The sequence below is a fragment of the Monodon monoceros genome, unplaced genomic scaffold, assembly GCF_005190385.1.
Source record: "Monodon monoceros isolate NGI ecotype Baffin Bay Population unplaced genomic scaffold, NGI_Narwhal_1 Super_Scaffold_3, whole genome shotgun sequence".
Classification (NCBI taxonomy): domain Eukaryota; kingdom Metazoa; phylum Chordata; class Mammalia; order Artiodactyla; family Monodontidae; genus Monodon; species Monodon monoceros.
In genome coordinates, this window is record NW_021703780.1 from 91,008,301 (window position 1) to 91,032,931 (window position 24,631).

At 39.9% G+C, this 24,631-nt stretch overlaps 1 protein-coding gene and 1 non-coding gene across 2 annotated transcripts in view; one reads left to right on the plus strand and one right to left on the minus strand.

Moving 5' to 3' along the window:
* SUMF1 (sulfatase modifying factor 1) overlaps nucleotides 1–24,631 on the minus strand; it is a 112,855-nt gene that overhangs the window by 78,010 nt on the left and 10,214 nt on the right. Inside the window, exon 3 of the mRNA XM_029242995.1 lies at nucleotides 22,244–22,318. Within this exon, the coding sequence (XP_029098828.1) occupies nucleotides 22,244–22,318 (75 nt within the window). The remainder of the gene's footprint in view (nucleotides 1–22,243; nucleotides 22,319–24,631) is intronic.
* TRNAG-UCC lies at nucleotides 13,727–13,799 on the plus strand. The gene has a single exon. It is a non-coding gene; the product is annotated as a tRNA-Gly (tRNA).

Below are 24,631 nucleotides of genomic sequence, written 5' to 3' on the forward strand. Positions count from 1 at the left end.
AAGTCTCTTTTGTTTGAAATGAGAATTACTACTCCAGCTTTCTTTTGATTTCCATTTGCATGGAATACCTTTTTCTATCCCCTCACTTTCAGTCTGTATGTGTCCCTAGGTCTGAAGTGGGTCTCTTGTAGACAGCATGTATACGGGTCTTGTTTTTGTATCCATTCAGGCAGCCTATGTCTTTTGGTTGGAGCATTTAATCCATTTACATTTAAGATAGTTATCAACATATATGTTCTTATTACCATTTTCTTAATTGTTTTGGATTTCTTGTTCTAGGTCTCTTCCTTCTCTTGTGTTTCCTGCCTAGAGAAGTTCCTGTAGCATTTGTTGTAAAGCTGGTTTGGTGGTGCTAAATTCTCTTAGCTTCTTCTTGTCTGTAAAGGTTTTAATTTCTCTGTCGAATCTGAATGAGACCCTTGCTGGGTAGAGTAATCTTGGTTGTAGGTTTTTCCCTTTCATCACTTTGAATATGTCCTGCAACTCCCTTGTGGCTTGCAGAGTTTGAGCTGAAAGATCAGCTGTTAACCCTTATGGGGATTCCCTTGTATGTTATTTGTTGTTTTTCCCTGCTGCTCTTAATATTTTTTCTTTGTATTTAATTTTTTAATTATTAATTTATTTATTTTTGGCTGCATTCGGTCTTCGTTGCTGTGCACAGGCTTTCTCTAGTTCTGGCGAGCGGGAGCTACTGTTTGTTGCGGTGCGCAGGCTTCTCATTGTGGTGACTTCTCTTGTTGCGGAGCACGGGCTCTAGGTGTGCGGGCTTAAGTAATTATGGTACATGGGCTCAGTAGTTATGGCTTGCAGGCTCTAGAGCACAGGCTCAGTAGCTCAGTGGCACACAGGCTTAGTTGCTCCGTGGCATGTGGGATATTCCCAGACCAGGGCTCGAACCCATTTTCCCTGCATTGGCAGGTGGATTCTTAACCATTGTGCCACCAGGGAAGCCCCTGTATTTAATTTTTATAGTTTGATTAATATGTGTCTTGGCTTGTTTCTCCTTGAAAATATCCTGTATGGGACTCTCTGCCCTTCCTGGACTTGATTGACTATTTTCTTTCCAATATTAGAGAAGTTTTCAACTATAATCTCTTCAAATATTTTCTCAATCCCTTTCTTTTTCTCTTCTTCTTCTGGGACCCCTATAATATAATTCGACTGTTGGTGTGTTTAATGTTGTCCCAGAGGTCTCTATGACTGTCCTCAATTCTTTTCATTCATTTTTCTATATTCTGCTCTGCAGTAGTTATTTCCACTATTTTATCTTCCAGGTCACTTATCCGTTCTTCTACCTCAGTTATTCTGCTATTGATTCCTTCTAGGGAATTTTTAATTTCATTTATTGTGTTGTTCATCACTGTTTGTTTGCTCTTTAGTTCTTCTAGGTTCTTGTTAAAAGTTTCTTGTATTTTCTCCATTCTACCAAGATTATGGATCATCTTGACTATCATTATTCTGAATTCTTTTTCAGGTAGACTGCCTATTTCCTCTTCATTTGTTTGGTCTGGTGGGTTTTTATCTTTCTCCTTCATCTGCTGTGTGTTCCTCTGTCTTCTCATTTTGCTTAACTTACTGTGTTTGAGGTCTCCTTTTTGCAGGCTGCAGGTTCGTAATTCCTGTTGTTTTGGGTGTCTGCCCCCCAGTGGCTAAGGTTGGTTCAGTGGGTTGTGTAGGCTTCCTGGTGGAGGGGACTAGTGCCTGTGTTCTGGTGGATGAGGCTGGATCTTGTCTTTCTGCTGGGCAGGACCACGTCTGGTGGTGTGTTTTGGGGTGTCTGTGACCTTATTATGAATTTAGGCAGCCTCTCTCCTAGTGGGTGGTGTTGTGTTCCTGTCTTGCTAGTTGTTTGGCACAGGGTGTCCAGCACTGTAGCTTGCTGGTTGTTGAGTGGACCTGGGTCTTAGCGTTGAGACAGAGATCTCTGGGAGAGCCTTCACCACTTGATACTATGTGGAGCTGGGAGGTCTCTGGTGGACCAATGTCCTGATCTCGGCTCTCCCACCTCAGAGGCACAGGCCTGACACCCGGCCAGAGCAGAAAGACCCTGTCAGCCATACAGCTCAGAAGAGGAGGGAGAAAAAAAAGAAAGGAAACAATAAAATAAAATAAAATAAAGTTATTAAAATAAACAATAAAAAATCATTTTTAAAAATTTTTTTAATTAAAAAGTAATAAAAAAAGGAGATAGCAACCAAACCAAAAAACAAATCAACCAATTATAACAAGAGCTAAAAACTATACTAAAAAAAAAAAAAAAAAAGGACAGACAGAACCCTAGGACAAATGGTAAAAGCAAAGCTATACAGACAAAATCATACAAACAAGCATACACATACACACTCACAAAAAGAGAAGAAGAAAAAAATATATATATACATATATAAAAGGAGGAAGAGAGCAACCAAATCAATAAATAAATCTACCAATGATAATAAACTCTAAATACTAAACTAAGATAAACATAAAGCCAGGAAGAAATTAGATGCAGAAAGCAAACACCAAGTCCACAGTTGCTCCCAAAATCCACCACCTCAACTTTGGGGTGATTCGTTGTCTATTCCGGTATTCCACAGATGCAGGGTACATCCAGTTCATTGTGGAGGTTTAATCCGCTGCTCCTGAGGCTGCTGGGAGAGATTTCCCTTTCTCTTCTTTGTTCGCACAGCTCCTGGGGTTCAGCTTTGGATTTGGACCCACCTCTGCTTGTAGGTCACCTGAGGGTGTCTGTTCTTCACCCAGACAGGACGGGGTTAAAGGAGCAGCTGCTTCAGGGGCTCTGGCTCACTCAGGCCGGGGGGAGGGAGGGGTACGGAAAGCGGGGCAAGCCTGCGGAGGCAGAGGCCAGTGTGACATTGCACCAGCCTGAGGCGCACCATGCATTCTCCCAGGGAAGTTATCCCTGGATCACAGGATCCTGGCAGTGGCGGGCTGCACAGGCTTCCAGGAGGGGTGGTGTGGATAGTGACCTGTGTTTGCACACAGGCTTTTTGGCGGCTGCAGCAGCAGCCTTAGAGTCTCATGCCCGTCTCTGGTGTCTGCGCTGACAGCCACGGCTCACACCCATCTCTGGAGCTCAGTTAGGGGGCACTCTGAATCCCCTCTCCTCGCACACCCTGAAAGAATGGTCTCTTGCCTCTTAGGTAAGTCCAGGCTTTTTCCTGGACTCCCTCCTGGCTAGCTGTGGCGCACTAGCCCCCTTCAGGCTGTGTTCACGCAGCCAACCCCAGTCCTCTCCCTGGGATCCAACCTCCGAAGCCCGAGCCTCAGCTCCCAGCCCTCACCCGTCCTGGCACCCGCACATAAGCCTCTCAGTCTGGTGAGTGCTGGTCGGCACCAATCCTCTTTGTGGGAATCTCTCTGCTTTGCCCTCCGCAAACCCTGTGGCTGCGCTCTCCTCTGCGGCTCCGAAGCTTCCCACCTGCCCCCACCCCTATCTCTGCCAGTGAAGGGGCTTCCTAGTGTGTGAAAACCTTTCCTCCTTCACAGTTCCCTCCCCTAGGTGCAGGTCCTGTCCCTGTTCTTTTGTCTCCATTTTTTCTTTTTTCTTTTGCTCTCCCTAGGTACATGGGAAATTCTTGACTTTTGGGAAGTCTGAGGTCTTCTGCCAGCTGTCTGGCACTGCCAGGCCCATAGCATACACAGGATCAACATTTATTTAACAAATAAGTTCACCTGTTCCTGAGGTTTCCATGGTTTCCAAAGCCCTCAGCACCTTGCGTGACCGTCTTCTGGATAAACACCAATTTTAAATATAGTCTTTCAGTGGGATATGCTTTTTCAGCGCGATATACTTTTAAAGAGAGAGAGAATCAGCCGTTGTCTTATGGGTTTTGCACAGGGGTCCGTAAGGGGAAAGGTACTATACTAGTTCTCAGGTACTATTTCATGGCCCCCCTCAAACATTACTGAGAACTGAGGGGAGCCATTTCCCCTCCTGGGCCATGGCTGCCTCATCTACAAGAGGAAGGGTTTTTGCCTGATGATTTTGGAAGCTCCCTCCATTCTAAACCTTCATTTTTGCATAAATTTTTCTTAATGCTGGATATCCCCTGAGCAGGACTCCCTACTAGATAGTCTGTCTTTGTCTCACCAAGGAGATTTTATGGCGCAAACGCCAACAGCTGGGAGGTAGGGGGGATGTGAGAATCATTTTTATTTCTTAATCCAAGACAGACCTCAAAAGACCCATGACTTGAAAAGGCACTTAAGAACACCTTAAACAGATATTTGGAATCTGAGCTCCTGGGACCCCAACACACCTCACTCACACTCATTCTGATCAGGTGCCTTGTTTTGGAGCAGGCTGGAATAAAATATTGTGCCCTGTTATCTTATTATATTGGGTTCTCAGTTTCCAGGGTTAACATGCTTTGCTTCCTGAGCCTACACCACACACTGACTCCTAAGACAGGTGGACAACTACTCCTTTCAAAAACAGACATAAAATACGGTTGTCTGACCATGTTTCCTTCTTATCCAATCAGCCAGCCCTGGATCACTCTTGCCAAAACTCTTCAGTTACTGTGAACCGACCTTAACCCTATTGATTGGATCAGTGTTCTCGTGCCAAGGAAAAGCTGCCTTTCCAACATAAGACAGGTCATACCAGGTCTGAGCCCCTCAGCCCTCAAAAACTAATGCTCCCCCAGGTGATAACCCAAATGGCATTCTTTCATTTTTCGACAAATATTTATTAAGTGCTTATTAAGTGACAGTTACTAGGCTGGGGATATTGTGAATAATACAGAAGCATCCCCACCCACCATCACAGGACATATCAGGTAAAGCAAAGGGCATTCAACAAACACCTACACAAATAATTATAGGGGAGGTAAATGACATAAAAGGAAGGCACAAGAAGCCATAAGAACAAATAAATGGAAGCATCTAAATCTGGAATGTGGGACAACGGAAGGGCATTTCAAATGGACTTCCCAGAGTAAGCTTAGCTGAGTCCTGACCATGTAAAGCTGAAGGCGGATGGTCAACACATCCGGACATAGTAGGCCCTCCACCAGACACTGTGCTCTAGTTCATCCCAAGATGAGTTCTTCCTCACCTGCAAGGCTTCCCTAAAATGGCTCTTCCTCACACAGGCCTTCTCTGATCAACCTAGCAAATTCAGCTTTCCTGGCATCTCCCCCAACTCCTCACCACTTCTCTTTATCACAGCACCTGCTGATGTACTTCCACTACAGAATAGGATGGACTTCATACACTCTCATTCTTTTCAAGAATTTTTAAACAGATGAGATACGTGTTTTCATTTTTATTTCTCTATTAAAAAGTCATAAATCAGAAAAAAAAAAAGACACACCCTGATGGCGCAGTGGTTGAGAGTCCGCCTGCCGATGCAGGGGACGCGGGTTCGAGCCCCAGTCTGGGAAGATCCCACATGCTGCGGAGTGGCTGGGCCCGTGAGTCATGGCCGCTGAGCCTGCGCGTCCGGAGCCTGTGCTCCGCAACGGGAGAGGCCACAACAATGAGAGGCCCACGTACCGCAGAAAAACAAAACAAAACAATAGAAACACCGCATATCAGTTCAGAGTTGATGTTACTGTATCCCTTAGACTTTGCACAGCTAAAAGACAGGGAAGTTATGTTTCATCGCTGTATTCTCAGGAATAGCACAGTACCTAGAAGACAGTAGGACATTTCTGATGGTTTGCTAAACAAACAGCCCATATTTTATGCCAAAAAGCAAATCTTCAAACAGAGGGAGCTAGACTCATTTCTATCACTAGAAGAAGTCAAAAAACAGACCCCACTGATGGATGGCAGACAATCAAGGAGGCATGAATCCAAAAAAAAGATACGTTACTGTATGTACGCAAAAGAATTGAAAGCAGGGACTCAGCCAGATACTTGTACACCAATGCTCATGGCAGCATTATTCACAATACGCAAAAGCTGAAAACAACCCAAACATCCACTGACAGATGATTAAACAAAATGCAGTATACAGAGACACTGGAATATTATTCAGCCTTAAAAAGGAATGAAATTCTTTTTTTTATTGAAGTATAGTTGATTTACAAAGTTAATTTCTACTGTACAGCAAAGTGATTCAGTTATACATATATATACATTCTTTTTTTATATTCATTATGGTTTATCACAGAATACTGAATACGTTTCCCTGTGCTAATCAGCAGGGCCTTGTTGTTTATCAAGAAATGAAATTCTGATACATGCGAAATTCTGATACATGCTACAACACGAATGAACCTTGAAGACATTATGGTAAGTGAAATAAGCCAATCATAAAAGGACAAATATTGTATGATTCCATCTATGAGGCACTTAGAATAGAGTAATTAAAAGAGACACAAAGTAGAAAAAAGGTTACCAGGGGCTAGGGGAGGAGAGAATGAAAAATTATTGTTTAATGGTACAGAGTTTCTGTTTGGGAGGGTGAACAAGCTCGGGAAATGCACAGTGGTGATTGAGGGTTGCACAACATTGGGAATGTACATGATGTCAATGAATTACCCGTTTAAAAATAATTAAAATGATAAATTTTATGTTATATATATATTTTACCTCCCTCTCCCACCAAAAACAGATTTATCACTTGTATATTCCTCCAGTCAAGGACTCTGAGACAATCCAAGAGGCTTTATTCCACAATAGCAAATCCTTTGAAAATATCATTGTAATTTGGTAGAACACTTTATGTGGCATTTCCAATTCATGAAAATGGGCAAGAGTGAAGCGAAGAAGATTTAAATAAATTTTCAATTAGGCCAGGCAAAGAGATAGTGCATTTGAAGAAACCAGAATAACAACATTTATTAAAAGGCTCTTTATGTGCTAGATATTGTACTACTAGGTGATTCTGTGTATATTATTTCATTTGGTCTTTACAATACTCTACTAGGTAGGCATTATTATGCCTTTAATCAACTGCAAGAAATTGATTAAACAAGTAAAATGTGATAAACCATAATGGAAAAGAATATGAAAAGCAATATATATATATATATATATATATGTATAACTGAATCACTTTGCTGGACAGCAGAAATTAACACAACATTGTAAATCAAATATAATTCAATTTAAAAAAGTAAAATGCTAGTTACGACAAAGAAAAAAATAACTACAGTGCTATGCTAGCATGAAAGGGATGAATGAACAGAGCTACAAAATCACTACTAGCAGTAGGCAAGACAAAACTTCAGATCTGTACTTAATGAGGTTATCAGGTTGATTGCCTCAAAAAAAGTCAACTTTCTCCAGAGCATTATAACAGGACCCAGAGTCCCAATACTGAAGGGAAAAGAAAATGAACAGGTGTCAACCCCAAGATGACCCAGATATTGGAATTATCAGACAAAGACCAAAGCAGCTATTATAACCATCAGCTATGAGGTAAAGATGAATGCTCTTGAAATGAATGAAAAGACAGGCATTCATTCTCAACAGAGAAGCAGGAGCTATTTTTAAAAAGGAAACTTTAGAATTGCAAAATACAATATATGAAAATCAAAATTCACTGGACAGGCTCAAGAGCAGAATGAAAATGACAGAGAAAATAGGAAACTTGAAGACATATCAAAAGAAAGTACACAAACTAAGAATAGAGAAAAAAATTTTTTAAACAGTGAACAAAGCCTAAGGCACCTCTCAGATAATCAAAGGTCTAACATTCATGCATTGGTATCCCAAAATGAGAGACAACATTGGTGTTGAAAAAATATTTGGAATCATGGCTAAAAACTCCCCCAAATATGGTTAAAGACACAAATTTACAGACACAAGTATCTCAACAAACCCCAAACAGGATAATCTCTAAGAAAACAATGTCCAAAAGCATAATCAAACTACTGCAGACAAAACAATTTTTAAATCTTGAAAGAAGCCAGGGAAAAAAAGTGACACAATACATATGAGAGAACAGTGATTCAAATGACTGTTATTAGAAACCACATGAACAGAAAAGAGCAAAATATTTTTGAAGTGATGAAAGCAAAGAACTGTCAACCCAGGACTGTGTATCCAGTGAAAATAGCATTCAAGAATGAAGGTGAAATAAAGACATTTGCAGATGAAGAGAAACTAAGAGAATTCATCACCATAAGACTTGCTCTAAAACAAACACTAAAAGAAGTTTTTTAAGGTGAAGGGAAACATGGAACTTCAGGAATGAAGGAAGAGCAACAGAAATAGTTTGGGTAAATATAATAGATTACTTTCTCCTTTAAATTATAAAAAATATGTATGAGTGCTGCAAGCAAAAATTATATGCAGGCCACAACTACTGAGCCTGCGCTCTAGAGCCTGCAAGCCACAACTACTGAGCCTGCATGCCACAATTGCTGAAGCCCGCACACCTAGAGCCTGTGCTTCACAACAAGAGAAGCCACCAGAGTAAGAAGCTCATGCGCTGAAATGAAGAGCAGCCCCCGCTCAGTGCAACTGGAGAAAGCCCACACGCAGCAACAAAGACCCAATGCAGCCAAAAATAAATAAATAAAAACTTTTTAAAAAACATTAAAAAAATTCTTTTAAAGCCAAACTACTTAAAAAAAAACAAAAAACAAAAAACATGAGTGTTAAGAATAATCCAGAGATCGACCAGAGGACAGACAGCAGAAGCAAGAAGAACTACAATCCTGCAGCCTGTGGAACAAAAACCACATTCACACACACACAAAAAAAACCACATTCACAGAAAGATAGACAACATGAAAAGGCAGAGGGCTATGTACCAGATGAAGGAACAAGATAAAACCGCAGAAAAACAACTAAATGAAGTGGAGATAGGCAACCTTCCAGAAAAAGAACTCAGAATAATGATGGTGAAGATGATCCAGGACCTCAGAAAAACAATGGAGGCAAAGATCGAGAAGATGCAAGAAATATTTAACAAAGACCTAAAAGAATTAAAGAACAAACAAACAGAGATGAACAATACAATAAATGAAATGAAAACTACACTAGAAGGAATCAATAGCAGAATAACTGAGGCACAAGAATGGACAAGTGACCCTGAAGACACAATGGTGGAATTCAGTGCTGTGGAACGGAATAAAGGAAAAAGAATGAAAAGAAATGAAGACAGCCTAAGAGACCTCTGGGACAACATTAAACGCAACAACATTCACATCATAGGAGTCCCAGAAGGAGAAGAGAGAGAAAGGACCCAAGAAAATATTTGAAGAGATTATAGTTGAAAACTTCCCTAACATGGGAAAGGAAATAGCCACCCAAGTCCAGGAAGCGCAGTGAGTCCCATACAGGATAAACCCAAGGAGAAACACGCCAAGACACATAGTAATGTAATTGGCAAAAATTAAAGACAAAGAAAAATTACTGAAAGCAGCAAAGGAAAAAGGACAAATAAAATACAAGGGAACTCCCATAAGGTTAACAGCTGATTTCTCAGCAGAAACTCTATAAGCCAGAAGGGGGTAGCATGATATACTTAAAGTGATGATATGTTAGAACCTACAACCAAGATTACTCTACCCAGCAAGGATCTCATTCAGATTCGATGGAGAAATCAAAAGCTTTACAGACAAGCAAAAGCTAAGATAATTCAGCACCACCAAACCAGCTCTACAACAAAAGCTAAAGGAACTTCTCTAAGTGGGAAACAGAAGAGAAGAAAACAACCTACAAAAACAAATGCAAAACAATTAAGAAAATGGTAATAGGAACATACATATTGATAATTACCTTAAACGTGAATGGATTAAATGCTCCAACCAAAAGACACAGGCTTGCTGAATGGATACAAAAACAAGACCCATATATATGCTGTCTACAAGAGACCCACTTCAGACCTAGGGACACATACAGACTGAAAGTGAGGGGATGGAAAAAGATATTCCATGCAAATGGAAATCAAAAGAAAGCTCAAGTAGCAATACTCATATCAGAAAAAATAGACTTTAAAATAAAGAATGTTACAAGAGACAAGGAAGGCTACTACAAAATGATCAGGGGATCAATCCAAGAAGAAGATATAACAATTATAAATATATATGCACCCAACATAGGAGAACCTGAATACATAAGGCAACGGCTAACAGCTATAAAAGAGGAAATCAACAGTAACACAATAATAGTGGGGGACTTTAACACCTCACTTACACCAATGGACAGATCATCCAAAATGAAAATAAATAAGGAAACAGAAGCTTTACATGACACAATAGACCAGATAGATTTAATTGATATTTATAGGATATTCCATCCAAAAACAGCAGATTACACTTCCTTCTCAAGTGCGCACAGAACATTCTCCAGGATAGATCCCATCTTGGGTCACAAATCAAGCCTCAGTAAATTTAAGAAAATTGAAATCATATCAACCATCTGTCTGACCACAACGCTATGAGATTAGAAATGAATCATAGGGGAAAAAATGTAAAAAACACAAACACATGGAGGCTAAACACTATGTTACTAAATAACCAAGAGATCACTGAAGAAATCAAAGAGGAAATCAAAAAATACCTAGAAACAAATGACAATGAAAACACGACATTCCAAAACCTACGGGATTCAGCAAAAGCAGTTCTAAGAGGAAAGTTTATAGCTGTACAAGCCTCCCTCAAGAACCAAGAAAAATCTCAAAGAAATAATCTAACCTTGCACTTAAAGGAACTAGAGAAAGAAGGACAAACAAAACCCAAAGTTAGCAGAAGGAAAGAAATCATAAAGATCAGAGCAAAAATAAATGAAATAGAAACAAAGAAAACAATAGCAAAGATCAATAAAACTAAAAGCTGGTTCTTTGAGAAGATAAAGAAAATTGATAAACCATTAGCCAGACTCATCAAGAAAAAGAGGGAGAGGACTCAAATCAGTAAAATCAGAAATGAAAAAGAAGTTACAACAGACACCGCAGAAATACAAAGCATCCTAAGAGACTACTACAAGCAACTCTATGCCAATAAAATGGACAACCTGGAAGAAATGGACAAATTCTTAGAAAGGTATAACCTTCCAAGACTGAACCAGGAAGAAATAGAAAATATGAACAGACCAATCACAAGTAATGAAATTGAAACTGTGATTAAAAGTCTTCCAGCAAACAAAAGTCCAGGACCAGATGGCTTCACAGGCGAATTCTACCAAACATTTAGAGAAGAGCTAACACCCACCCTTCTCAAACTCTTCCAAAAAATTGCAGAGGAAGGAACACTCCCAAACTCATTCTATGAGGCCACCATCACGCTGATACCAAAACCACACAAAGATACTACAAAAAAAGAAAATTACAGACCAATATCACTCATGAATATAGATGCAAAAATCCTCAACAAAATACTAGCAAACAGAATCCAACAACACATTAAAAGGATCATACACCATGATCAAGCGGGATTTATCCCAGGAATGCAAGCATTCTTCAATATACGCAAATCAATCAATGTGATACACCATATTAACAAATTGAAGAATAAAAACCATTTGGCCATCTCAATAGATGCAGAAAAAGCTTTTGACAAAATTCAACACCCATTTATGATAAAAACTCTCCAGAAAGTGGGCGTAGAGGGAATCTACCTCAACATAATAAAGGCCATATATGACAAACCCATGGCAAACATCATTCTCAATGGTGAAAGACTGAAAGCATTTCCTGTGAGATCAGGAACAGGACAAGGATGTCCACTCTCACCACTATTATTCAACATAGTTTTGGAAGTCCTAGCCATGGCAATCAGAAAAGTAAAAGAAATAAAAGGAATACAAATTGGAAAAGAAGAAGTAAAACTGTCACTGTTTGCAGATGACACAATACTATACATAGAGAATCCTAAAGATGCCACCAGAAAACTACTACAGCTAATCAGTGAATTCAGTAAAGTTGAAGGATACAAAATTAATGCATAGAAATCTCCTGCATTCCTATACACTAATGATGAAATATCTGAAAGGGAAATTAAGGCAACACTCCCATTTACCATTGCAACAAAAAGAACAAAATACCTAGGAATAAAGCTACCTAGGGAGACAAAAGACCTGTATGCAGAAAACTATAGGACACTGATGAAAGAAATTAAAGATGATACCAACAGATGCAGAGATATACCATGTTCTTGGATTGGAAGAATCAATATTGTGAAAATGACTATACTACGCAAAGCAATGTACAGATTCAATGCAATCCCTATCAAATTACCAATGGCATTTTTTACGGAACTAGAAGAAAAAATCTTAAAATTTGTATGAAGAGACAAAAGACCCCGAATAGCCAAAGCAGTCTTTAGGGAAAAAAACGGAGCCGGAGGAATAAGACTCCCTGAGTTCAGACTATACTACAAAGCTACAGTAATCAAGACAATATGGTACTGGCACAAAAACAGAAACACAGATCAATGGAACAAGATGGAAAGCCCAGAGATAAACCCACGCACATATGGTAAACTAATCTATGACAAAGGAGGCAAAGATATAAAATGGAGAAAAGACAGTCTCTTCAATAAGTGGTGCTGGGAAAACTGGACAGCTACATGTAAAAGAATGAAATTAGACACTCCCTAACACCATACACAAAAATAAACTCAAAATGGATTAGAGACATAAATGTAAGACTGGACACTATAAAACTCTTAGAGGAAAACATAGGCAGAACACTCTTTGACATAAATCACAGCAAGATCTTTTTTGATCCACCTCCTAGAGTAATGAAAATAAAAACAAAAATAAACAAATAGGACCTAATGAAACTTCAAAGCTTTTGCACAGCAAAGGAAACCATAAACAAGATGAAAAGACAACCCTCAGAATGGGAGAAAATATTTGCAAACGAATCAATGGGCAAAGGATTAATCTCCAAAATATATAAACAGCTCATGCAGCTCGATATTAAAAAAACAAACAACCCAATCAAAAAATGGGCAGAAGGCCTAAATAGACATTTCTCCACAGAAGACATACAGATGGCCAAGAAGCACATGAAAAGCTGCTCAACATCACTAATTATTAGAGAAATGCAAATCAAAACTACAATGAGGTATCACCTTATACTAGTTAGAATGGGCTTCATTAGAAAATCTACAAACAACAAATGCTGGAGAGCGTGTGGAGAAAAGGGTACCCTCTTGCACTGTTGGTGTGAATGTAAACTGATACAGCCACTATGGAGAACAGGGTGGAGGGTTCCTTAAAAAACTAAAAATAGAATTACCATATGATCCAGCAATCCCACTACTGGGCATATACCCACAGAAGACCATAATTCAAAAACACATGAACCCCAATGTTCATTGCAGCACTATGTACAATAGCCAGGTCATGGAAGCAACCTAAATGCCCCTCGACAGATGAATGGATAAAGAAGATGTGGTACATATATACAATGGAATATTACTCAGCCATAAAAAGGAATGAAATTGGGTAATGTGTAGAGACGTGGATGGATCTAGAAACTGTCATACAGAGTGAAGTAAGTCAGAAAGAGAAAAACAAATATCGTATATTAACGCATATATGTGGAACCTTGAAAAATGGTACAGATGAACCAGTTTTCGGGGCAGAAATTGAGACACAGATGTAGAGAACAAACATATGGACACCACGGGGGGAAAGCTGCAGGGGGGTGAGGGTCGTGGTGTGATGAATTGGGCGATTGGGATTGACATGTATACACTGATGTGTATAAAACTGATGAGTAATAAGAACCTGCTGTATAAAAATAAAAATAAAAAAAAAGACAACATTCTTTTCTCCCTCCCCCCAAAAAAAGAATAATCCAGGGAATTCCCAGGTGGTCCAGTGGTTAGGACTCTGCACTTCCACTGCAGGGGGCACAGGTTCGATCCCTGGTCAGGGAACTAAGATCCCACATGCCACTTGGTGTGGCCTAAAAAATAAATTAAAAAAAAAAAAAAAGAATAATCCAGATTTGTTTTAAAAACACCACTCCTGAGACCCAGGAAGCCCAATAAAACTCAAGCAGGAAAAATGAAAGAAATCAACACCTAGACATACCATAGTGACACTGTAGAATAACAAAGACAGGAGACAGTTTTAAAAGCAGGCAGAGTCCAATCACCTACAGGGGAAGAGCAAGAGATGTTCCTGACGGCTGACTTTTGAATGGCAACAACAAAAGCCAGAAGACAGTGAAATAAGCCCTATGGTGTACTGACAGGAAATAACTGCCAACCTAAAATTTTTACTTGGTGAAAATATCTTTCAGTAATGAAGCAAAATAAAGATATTTTAAGACAATTAATGACAAAAACATTTACCAAAGGATGTCCTTTAGGCAGAAGACACATTGTTTTTTTACACATTGTTTTTTTTTTTTACTCAAAAAAGAAGAAAAAGAAGCAGCAGCCTTGGTAATTCTGAATCCTCGCTGAAATTGGCTTTCAGTTGAAAATAACATCTCAAAATAGCCTCCCATCCTCCTTTATGGAGGACACTTATTCAGGAATTTGTTTCCTTAAACTGTTAACAACTTTGAAAGTACCAAATTACAAACCAATAGGTGATCATTGTTTCTCAGGCTCCCATCAAGAGGAACTGTTTTCTCCCACCCCACAGCCATTCCTCTGTCAAAGATTTATGAGATACATTAATGACACAAGTAAAAAAATGAAACATACTTTTTAGAAATTAAATATTTTAAATACCATCCTTTTCAACAATAATTTTTCTAGGGTAAAATACCCCCAAACCAACAAAATCAACAACACGACAACCTTAATCCTTTCTAGGATTTGATATCTATAGCTTTTAAGACCCTGTTTCAAATTCAGCATCCAAAGAATAATCACGAATAAGAAAATTCCAGCATGCACATGTACTCTATTTTTAACCATTAAATTCACAGTTTATCTTTACAAGCAAACCCTGAGAGCCAGATCCATGTTTTGCCTCAAAACTGTATACATTAAAAAACAGGGCTTCCCTGGTGACGCAGTGGTTGAGAGTCCGCCTGCCGATGCAGGGGACACGGGTTCGTGTCCCGGTCCGGGAAGATCCCACATGCCACGGAGCGGCTGGGTCCGTGAGCCATGGCCGCTGAGTCTGCGTGTCCGGAGCCTGTGCTCCGCAACGGGAGAGGCCACAACAGTGAGAGGCCCGCGTACGGAAAAAACAAAAAACAAAAAAAAACAAGACAGAACAACTAGATAACCACTGGAAAACAACACCAAAAACCCAAGAACAACATGCAGAGCCAATCTATGTGACAGGGTACTTAATCAAAGCCAGAATACAAGTAGGTGAGGAAAAACTGCCAATAGCCATACAACCTGCATGATGCCTATGGCTGGGCAGGAGAAAGCAGAAGAAACAGCAAGTCATCAGAGATGTGACGAGGAAAATCCCAAAGTAGCCAATGGGTATCACTGGAAAGCAGAGAATTACAGTGTGAGAAAGCACTGAAAACGGGGAGGAATTCTGCCCACTCTGCTGGTGAGTGTATGTAAGGGGCCCACAGTGAGAGAGTATAAAGGCCTTCGAACAGTCTTGCCCTATGAATTCTTTACACTGACCTGCCAGGGTTCCCTTCCAGAAAAGAGACCCTCACCAAGGAGAAACCTCAGAGCATGAAATCAAACTCCAGAAAACAAGGGACAAGAGAGAAAAGGAGAAGGAGTGGAGGGGGAGAGATGCCGGCAATCTGAGGAAGCAGGAGGACTTTTTTTTTTTTTTGGACGCAGGGCATGTGGGATCTTAGTTCCCCAACCAGGGATCGAACTTGTGCCCCCTGCAGTGGAAGCACGGAGTCTTAACCACTGGACGACCAGGGAAGTTCCAGGAGGCCATACTTTTTAAGCCTATGTGAGTACAACTGAAGAAAGAGTTCTGTGAAGTTACAGAAGCTACCCTGGGCCACGCCTCCTTCTAAAGGTTAAGTCATGCTCAAAATAAGCCTGCAGCAGGCCATTTCAAAATGAGGTCAGGGGGCTTCCCTGGTGGCGCAGTGGTTGAGGGTCCGCCTGCCGATGCAGGGGACGCGGGTTCGTGCCCCGGTCCGGGAGGATCCCATATGCCACAGAGTGGCTGGGCCCGTGGGCCGTGGCCGCTGGGCCTGCGCGTCCGGAGCCTGTGCTCCGCGGCGGGAGAGGCCACAGCGGTGAGAGGCCCGCGTACCGTAAAAAAAAAAAAAAAAAAAAAAAAAAAATGAGGTCAGCGGAATTAAGAAAATGATTCCTGAGAATAAATCAGAATCAGCAAACTCAGATGAGGTAGAGAACTCAAGAAACAACTAAAACAAAAGAAAAAGTCAGTTCAGAAATGAATACAAGAATACTTAAGGGACAAAGAAGATGAAAAGGAAGAATTTAATTTAAAAAAAAGAGAAATATTCAAAAGTGATAAACACTGAAAATGAATCCTACAAACAGATATCTTAAGAATTCCTAAAGAAGAAAAAAAAAGTAAGGGCACAGAAAAAAATAGCAAAAACTTTAAGAAAAATTTCCTGAAATTAGAAAAAAAATTTTTGAAGCTACATATTAAAAGAACACACCCCATACCTGAGAATACTGACCCACAAAGAAACACCAAGATATATTCTGGTAAAATCACTAGATACTAAAGAAAAAGAAAAAAAAAATCCTTCGGTATCTAGGCAGAAACAACAAGTAGCTTTCAAGGGAAAGAAAATTTGACTATCATCAGACTTTCAACAGTAATGCCTATTCCAAGAGAAAACAAAATAACATATATAAGATACTCAAGAAAAACAAAAGTGAACCAGATTTCATATCCAGCAGAACTGACTTTAAAGTCTAACGGGCAATAACAAACTGTCAACAATATGCAAAAACTAGGCAATACTGTCCCCAAGACCATTTCCTTAAGAATCTAGAAGAGAAAAAGCTTCATTAATCCAAATGACTAGAGAGACATTGAACATAGAAAGCATTAAACATATAGTTACTTGTGGAAGTGAGTACTCTATGTAATGGACACATGCTCTGATAATACAGAAATAGTACGACAATTTTAAAACTGGGAGAGAAACAGGAAATGCAAATGTAAAAGCTATTTTTTTTTTTTGACCTGGTCTCAGTAATTCCATTGGTGATGGTAGCATTAGTCTTGTTATTTTGAGACTACCATGTATAAGAGCTGGGATAAAATAAATGAGTAATTATAGGTTATTCTGATTCTATCATCCCCTGTGTCCTTGAGAACCAGGATCCTTGATGTGGAAGGAAGGAGATACATGTAATACAAAAACAGGCTAAGTTATAAACCCTAACCTAGAAACATCGGTATGAACTCATAGAGCATTTTATCATAGCTCTGCCCACTGAAGAGGCCTAGAAACAATGACCAACCTTAGGCAATGAGCACACCTAGAACCTAGACAGGGTCCTGGAATACTATTTTCTACTAAAAGGTGCTAGTGTTTCTTAAATAAATGGCTGATTCCAGGTCAGGGGGTCATTATAGAAAGCAAGGAAGCACTGAAAGACGACTAGGGTTACTCCAAAAGGACTCAGGACAGTTGCTTAAGGCTCGGGGTGGGAATGAGGAGGGACTGCAAATGGGCACATGGTTCCTTTTGGGCTGGTGGATATGTTTTGCACTGGGATGGTGGTGACGGCTGCACGACTCTATAAATGCACCAGAAAAAGCTGAATAAATTGTGCACTTAAATGGTGAATTCTGTGGGATAATAAATATCTCAATAAAGCTGTTTTAAAAAGAGAAGGAAAAAAGAACTCACAAGAACTTAAAGAGGCACTCAATACCCCAAAATAGGAAACTTTGACATTCAAAAGGTATCATGATTCCAAGTGAATAAAACCCATAAAATATTTTTAAATCCATAGGTTCATGAAGATAATTTTTTAATCTGGTGATTATACAAATCTACATTTGTGATAAAACTGCATACAACTAAATACACACATACAAATGAATACATATAAAACTGCTAAAACCAGACAAAGGTAAGTGGGTTGTGTCAGTTTCCTGGTTGTAAAGCTGTACTATAGTTACACAAGATGTTATCATTGAAGGAAACTGGGGGGAAGGTGCACAGGATCTCTGTATTATTTCTTACAACTGCATGTAATTTACAATATTCTTTAAATGTTTAATTTTTTTTAAAAGAAACCTAATTGGTCACTTAAAAAAAAAAAGAAAATAGCAGACGAGGCAACCATCTCTTTATAAAAGTATCTCAATTAATAAATGAAAAAAAACCTATTAGATTATCAGAATCTTCCCACTCCCAGTGAATTAATGGGTCTAGGCACTGAGCACTAACAGCAGGTAACATCACAAAAAGAGGGAGAAGAAGACATTAGGTGCCTCGTAGTGAAAGAACACGTCACTATCTGAGGTCTTGCCATAGGGTCCAAACATGAGTCTGATCAGGCCTGGCGATCCAGCTACCAACTTGCAGGACAGAGAGGACAGGTGAGCTGTACTGGGACAGTGCAGACAGCAAAATTCAGACTGTGGGAAAGCCTACCGCTAAAACAACCTGGATTCTTCCACAGATAAATTGTTAGGGAAAAAAAGGGGGGCAAGGGCCAGGGGCTGGGGAGGAGCAGAGTAATGGAAGGGAAATCCATTGATTAAAAGAGTCTTAAAAGACACAAATTTCCTTTAAATAGACAAGAATAAACATTGGTAGTCTTGAGATGCATACCTGGCAATATTACTATAAAGAAATGCAGGGAAGCATCTACTTTAAAAAGCAAGACAGTGGCTACTTCAGGGACAGAGGGGGTGATGATAAGAATGTGGCTCATGGATGGGATCACTGGGGCAGGGAGCAAAATCCTAATTCTTGACTTAAGGGAAGGTTACGATCATGTTTGTTTAAAAATAACACAGTAAAGCTACACATTTGCTTTGCGCGATGTTCTGTATTTGACTTTTCTTTTACAATAAAAAGCCTTTTTCTAATAAGGAAAAGTTATATCACTAGTGTTACCTATCGTAAGAGAACATTTATGACATTTAAAATAATGCCATTTATTTTAAATAATTATATGAAACATTTAAAATAATTACACGATAGTAAACATCTAAAACAACTATGTGAAAGTAAACAATCTTATAAAATAATCACATTTAAAATGTACATACAGATGAACCTATTTGCAAAACAGAAATAGAGACACGGATGTAGGGAACAAACATATGGACACCAAGAGGGGAAAGGGAGGGTGGGATGAATTGGGAGATTGGGATTGACATATATACACTACTATGTATAAAATAGATAACTAATGATAACCTACTGCATAGCACAGGGAGCTCTACTCAATGCTGTGTGGAGATCTAAATAGGAAGGAAATCCAAAAAAGAGGGGATATATGTATACGTGTAGCTGATTCACTTTGCTGTACAGCAGAAACTAACACAACATTGTAAGGCAACCATACTCCAATAAAAATTTTAAAAGTAAATAAATAAAATGTACACAAACAGCTTTTGCACAGCAAAGGAAACCATAATCAAGACCAAAAGACAACCCTCAGAATGGGAGAAAATATTTGCAGATGAAGCAACTGACAAAGGATTAATCTCCAAAATTTACAAGCAGCTCATGCAGCTCAATAACAAAAAAACAAACAACCCAATCCAAAAATGGGCAGAAGACCTAAATAGACATTTCTCCAAAGAAGATATACAGACTGCCAACAAACACATGAAAGAATGCTCAACATCATTAATCATTAGAGAAATGCAAATCAAAACTACAATGAGATATCATCTCACACCAGTCAGAATGGCCATCATCAAAAAATCTAGAAACAATAAATGCTGGAGAGGGTGTGGAGAAAAGGGAACACTCTTGCACTGCTGGTGGGAATGTGAATTGGTTCAGCCGCTATGGAGAACAGTATGGAGGTTCCTTAAAAAACTACAAATAGAATTACTATATGACCCAGCAATCCCACTACTGGGCATATACCCTGAGAAAACCAAAATTCAAAAAGAGTCATGTACCAAAATGTTCATTGCAGCTCTATTTACAATAGCCCGGAGATGGAAACAACCTAAGCGCCCATCATCGGATGAATGGATAAAGAAGATGTGGCACATATATACAATGGAATATTACTCAGCCTTAAAAAGAAATGAAATTGAGCTATTTGTAATGAGATGGATAGACCTAGAGTCTGTCATACAGAGTGAAGTAAGTCAGAAAGAAAAAGACAAATACCGTATGCTAACACATATATATGGAATTTAAGGGGGAAAAAAATGTCATGAAGAACCTAGGGGTAAGACAGGAATAAAGACGCAGACCTACTGGAGAACGGACTTGAGGATATGGGGAGGGGGAAGGGTGAGCTTTGACAGGGCGAGAGAGAGTCATGGACATATACACACTAACAAACGTAGTAAGGTAGATAGCTAGGGGGAAGCAGCCGCAAGGCACAGGGATATTAGCTCGGTGCTTTGTGACAGCCTGGAGGGGTGGGATAGGGAGAGTGGGAGGGAGGGAGACGCAAGAGGGAAGACATATGGGAACATATGTATATGTATAACTGATTCACTTTGTTATAAAGCAGAAACTAACACACCATTGTAAAGCAATTATACCCCAATAAAGATGTTTAAAAAAAAAAAAATGTACACAAACATAAACCATATTATTAAATTCCAGCCAGCCACTGAAGCCTGAGGAAGGTTCTGAGGCCTATTTTCTGTGTTAAAAAGGAGATTAACAAGTGCCGCTGAGTGTTAGTGACAGGCCAGCGCTCAAATGAGACTTTCTTCTCAACTTAATCAGGCCTTGAAAGAGCCCTGAGACAATGTGATTCAGGATTCTCTTACGTTTGGCCATGTACCAGCTTAAGTCACCTGCTTCACTTCAAGTCACCTCATGGACCATCTCCTATCCTACACTTCTGGAAACACTGGGTTAAAAACAGGTCTGGTGCATTAGGGTAGGCCAAGCCCTAAAAACAAAAACTTAGCTCTCTCAGATCACCAACAGATTCATTTCACTTGTTCCAACCCTTTCTAAACATGCTTAAAAGGTCTGCTTTTCCATTATGAGCATTTAAGCGAGAGACCAACACTACGACCCGGTAAGAGCTGCTTATCTTCATCCTAGTTACCAGCACACACACTTCACTATGGACTTAAGAGGGCACCGTCAGAGCCCAGTAATCCTCTGCCTCTGCCTTTATGCCTAATGGGCTCAGAGGTTCTCAAGTGACAGGAGGCCTGGTATCCGAAAGCACAAATTACAAAAATAAATGCAAAGGCCCTCCCCCAGCTGAACTCTCCACCATAAAACAAGGCACCACATCCTGAGCTACTGGCTCATCAACACTAAGCCAATCTGACCTCAAAGCCCTTTAAAAAAAAGGTGGGGGTAATCAGGTTATATAATAGACTTATAATATAAACTTGTAGCAAGCAAAGAAAGCTCTGAAATTCAGATGGAATTCAGTCATGTTTTTAAAACATTTTTCTAAAATACATACATAAAAGTGGCCTGACTCTCCTATAAATGACTTGAGAGCAAATCTGCTTCTACCTCATCTTCTACCTCATACTTCCTTTCCTCTCTTCCCACCTCCTGCTTCTTCTGTGTCCTCAGTCATCCTTGTTTTGCAAACCCTCAGCTTCCCAGCTTACCCATACTCCTTTCCTTGTATATTTTGCTTTCTCATGAGACATTTGAGTGGACAAATTCTCAAATATACACAAGCCAACTAAAATGTCTGGAACAGAAATCCCAAGTTCCACTCACCACACAGGGGCTTATGGAGACCTAGTCCAGTCTCCATGATTTCCCTGGACCCCTTTATGAGAGAAGGTACACCCTCGATGGTAAGGACCAGGTCCTGGGTTCAATTTCCTGTGTACATCCACAGCAAAGGGCCCCTTTCATAACTACTACTCTGATCAAGTGAATTCAGGAATGTTTAAATAGGAAGCTCTTTCTCCATACCAGAACCTGATGAAACCAAGACTTTAAGAATAGAAGTAAAAAACATGCACATTTAACCCTCCATTCTAGAAATGGCTAAGAGCAAAAGAAACCCAGAAGTGTCTAAAGCCCAGCTGAGCTCCACTTATACTCAGGTGCACAAGACAGAAGCTCACGTCAGACCTAACACTTCAGATACTGTCCCAGGTTTGTGCCACTTTCCTCAAGATACGGTGCCCTGATCCCATAGGCCTGTTCTACGGGCAAATCTATAGCAGGAAAATGGTGAGGCGTTTATTTTTGGGGGGGTGGGGGGGCTGGTAGTTTGGATTTTTCACCCAAGCCCTTTCCAATGAGCAATAGAGAAATATGAGAGCCTGTTTAAACATTACTTACTGCCTGTTGGATATCAGACTTCACTTGCTCACTCAACATGCCTTCAAAGACAAAGGAGTCACCAAACTTCTCAGCCTAAAGGAAAGGAAGGAAATAAAAATCCAGAAAAGGTTGTAGTAACATATTTCACATGTGCCATTTTCTCTGTACGCTACTAAAGGGGTTTTTCTTGTCCAAATGAACTTAGATTTGTCTTATAACCTCCCAAAGGATTCAGAAATGACCTAAAAGCATGTGGCTTCCTGTTAAAACAGGTTACTGTCACTTAGAGAGACCATTTTTATTTAAGGCTCATTTAGCTGATAAGAATGCAGACTGGAAGAGATTAGCTATTGAGACTGTGGTTGTTTCTGCTGATGGAAACACATCTCCCCAAGTATTACAAATGACTTTGGAAAATAACAGGATTCTTTACATGTCAGATTACATAATCAACCTTTGTCCTTTGTTCTGCTCCTGGAACCTAGCTAAAAGAAGTAAATGGCACTGTTTGTTGATATTCTGACACACTCCACTGAGGTGTCCACTGTGCTTATACATCTCAAGTGGCCAATTCAAGCACCAGATGGAAATCTGTATTTTAATCATTTTTATTTACCATTACTGTCTCAAGTCCATATCTACCTGGTTTTCTTTGTTGCATATGACCCCAGTTCTGGAAACACCCAATGTAGTCTCTTGGTCTCCATGATTCTACTCTTCTAGTTTTCTTCCTCCATTTCACACTCCTTCTCATCTCCTGAAATAGATGGGCTCTTCTTCTTGCCCCTTAGACACTGTTGCTCCCCAGCACTCTGCCCTGGCTCTCTGCTCTTCTTACTCTACAGCAGTAGCCCTCAGCCTTTGTGCAGTTGAGACCACCTGGCCAGCTTGTTATAGCTACACAGCACTGCTCCCCAAGCCCAGAGGTTCTGATTATGTAGGTCTGGGGTGAGGCCAAGGAACCTGCCCGTGTGAACAGATAAGCTGGTGATTCTAATACAGGTGGTCTAAGAGATCACACGATGAGATACACCGACCTGCTGCTGGACAAACTCTTGAAATCCCATGATTTTAACCACCACCGGCATTTCAAATGATGCTCATATCTCCACCTCCAGTCCTCTCCTCTCCTCACCACGTGATATTAACGGCCTACTAGATCCCTGTATTTCCAGCCTTATGAGCACCTCAAACTCCTTTTGCTGATTAGAGCTCATCATCTTTTCTCCACCCCAGCTCTTATTTCTGTATTCCCTTGTGGCATCACCATGCCTGAGAACCCAGACCATTCCTTCACTCAACAACATGTACCAAACACCTATCAGATGCCTGGCTTTGGACTAAATGACAGAGATACAAGGTCAATATTACAGAGGCATGGTCTCTGTCCTTAGAGCACTCACGTATGGGGCCACAAACAAAAGTCAAGCCAAACAAAGAAAGGAAGAATATAATTACAACTTTACTTGACCCTGTAAGGCAGAGAGTATAGAGAGAAGCCTCCTTTTGATAGGGTGGGCAGAGGAAGCCTCCCTGAGAGGGATATTTAAGCTGAGATGACTCGAGAATGAGAAGGAGCCAGCCACGCAAAAGGGGGACAGGCAACGGGGTCAGGAAATTCCAAGCAGGGGGAAAGTATGTGCTGCACCCCCAAGATGGGAAAGAGTGTCAAGTCTGCAAGGAATAGAAACAAGAACAGCAGGGCTAGAACATGGTGAGCAAGGGAAATGTGATATAAAATGAAGTTGGAGAAATGGAAGAAAAGAAACATGAATGCCATAATAATATGAAGTATTTTATCCAAAGCAGGGGTTTTAACCCTTTTTGTGCCCTGGACCCCTTTGGCAGTATGGTGAAGCTTAAGGATCTCCTTCTCAGAATGAAATGTTTAAGTGTATAAAATAAAATCAATACAATTACAAAGAAAACTAGTTATATCGAAATATTAGTATAACAAATTTGTGCTATAGTAACATATACATATATGTGTATATCTATACATTAAATATAAATATGTATAAATAATACATTAAATAAGATCTAGTGGCAGGTCTCATAATTATCATTTCTAAAGTGAGGATGAATACAAACAATATTTTATGATCTCTGCAACAACAATAATGGGATACAAAATGTCTGTGATTTCTATTGGTGATAAAGTCATAGGCACTGCTGCCACTACTGTGGTATGTTGTCTATTCCTAACTGAAGGAAATGCTGAACTTTAGTTAGAGGGTAATAGAAATCCAGATGCAGTATTTCCCCATCCATGCTCCTAGATGCCCTAAACTCTGCTTATTCTATCTAGTCTTGATGGGAACCCTAGTCTAAGGGAAGCTTCTTGCCTTAGAAGCCCACTTCTAACTTCATCAGACTACTGAGGAACCTGACCTGAGAGTATCCTCA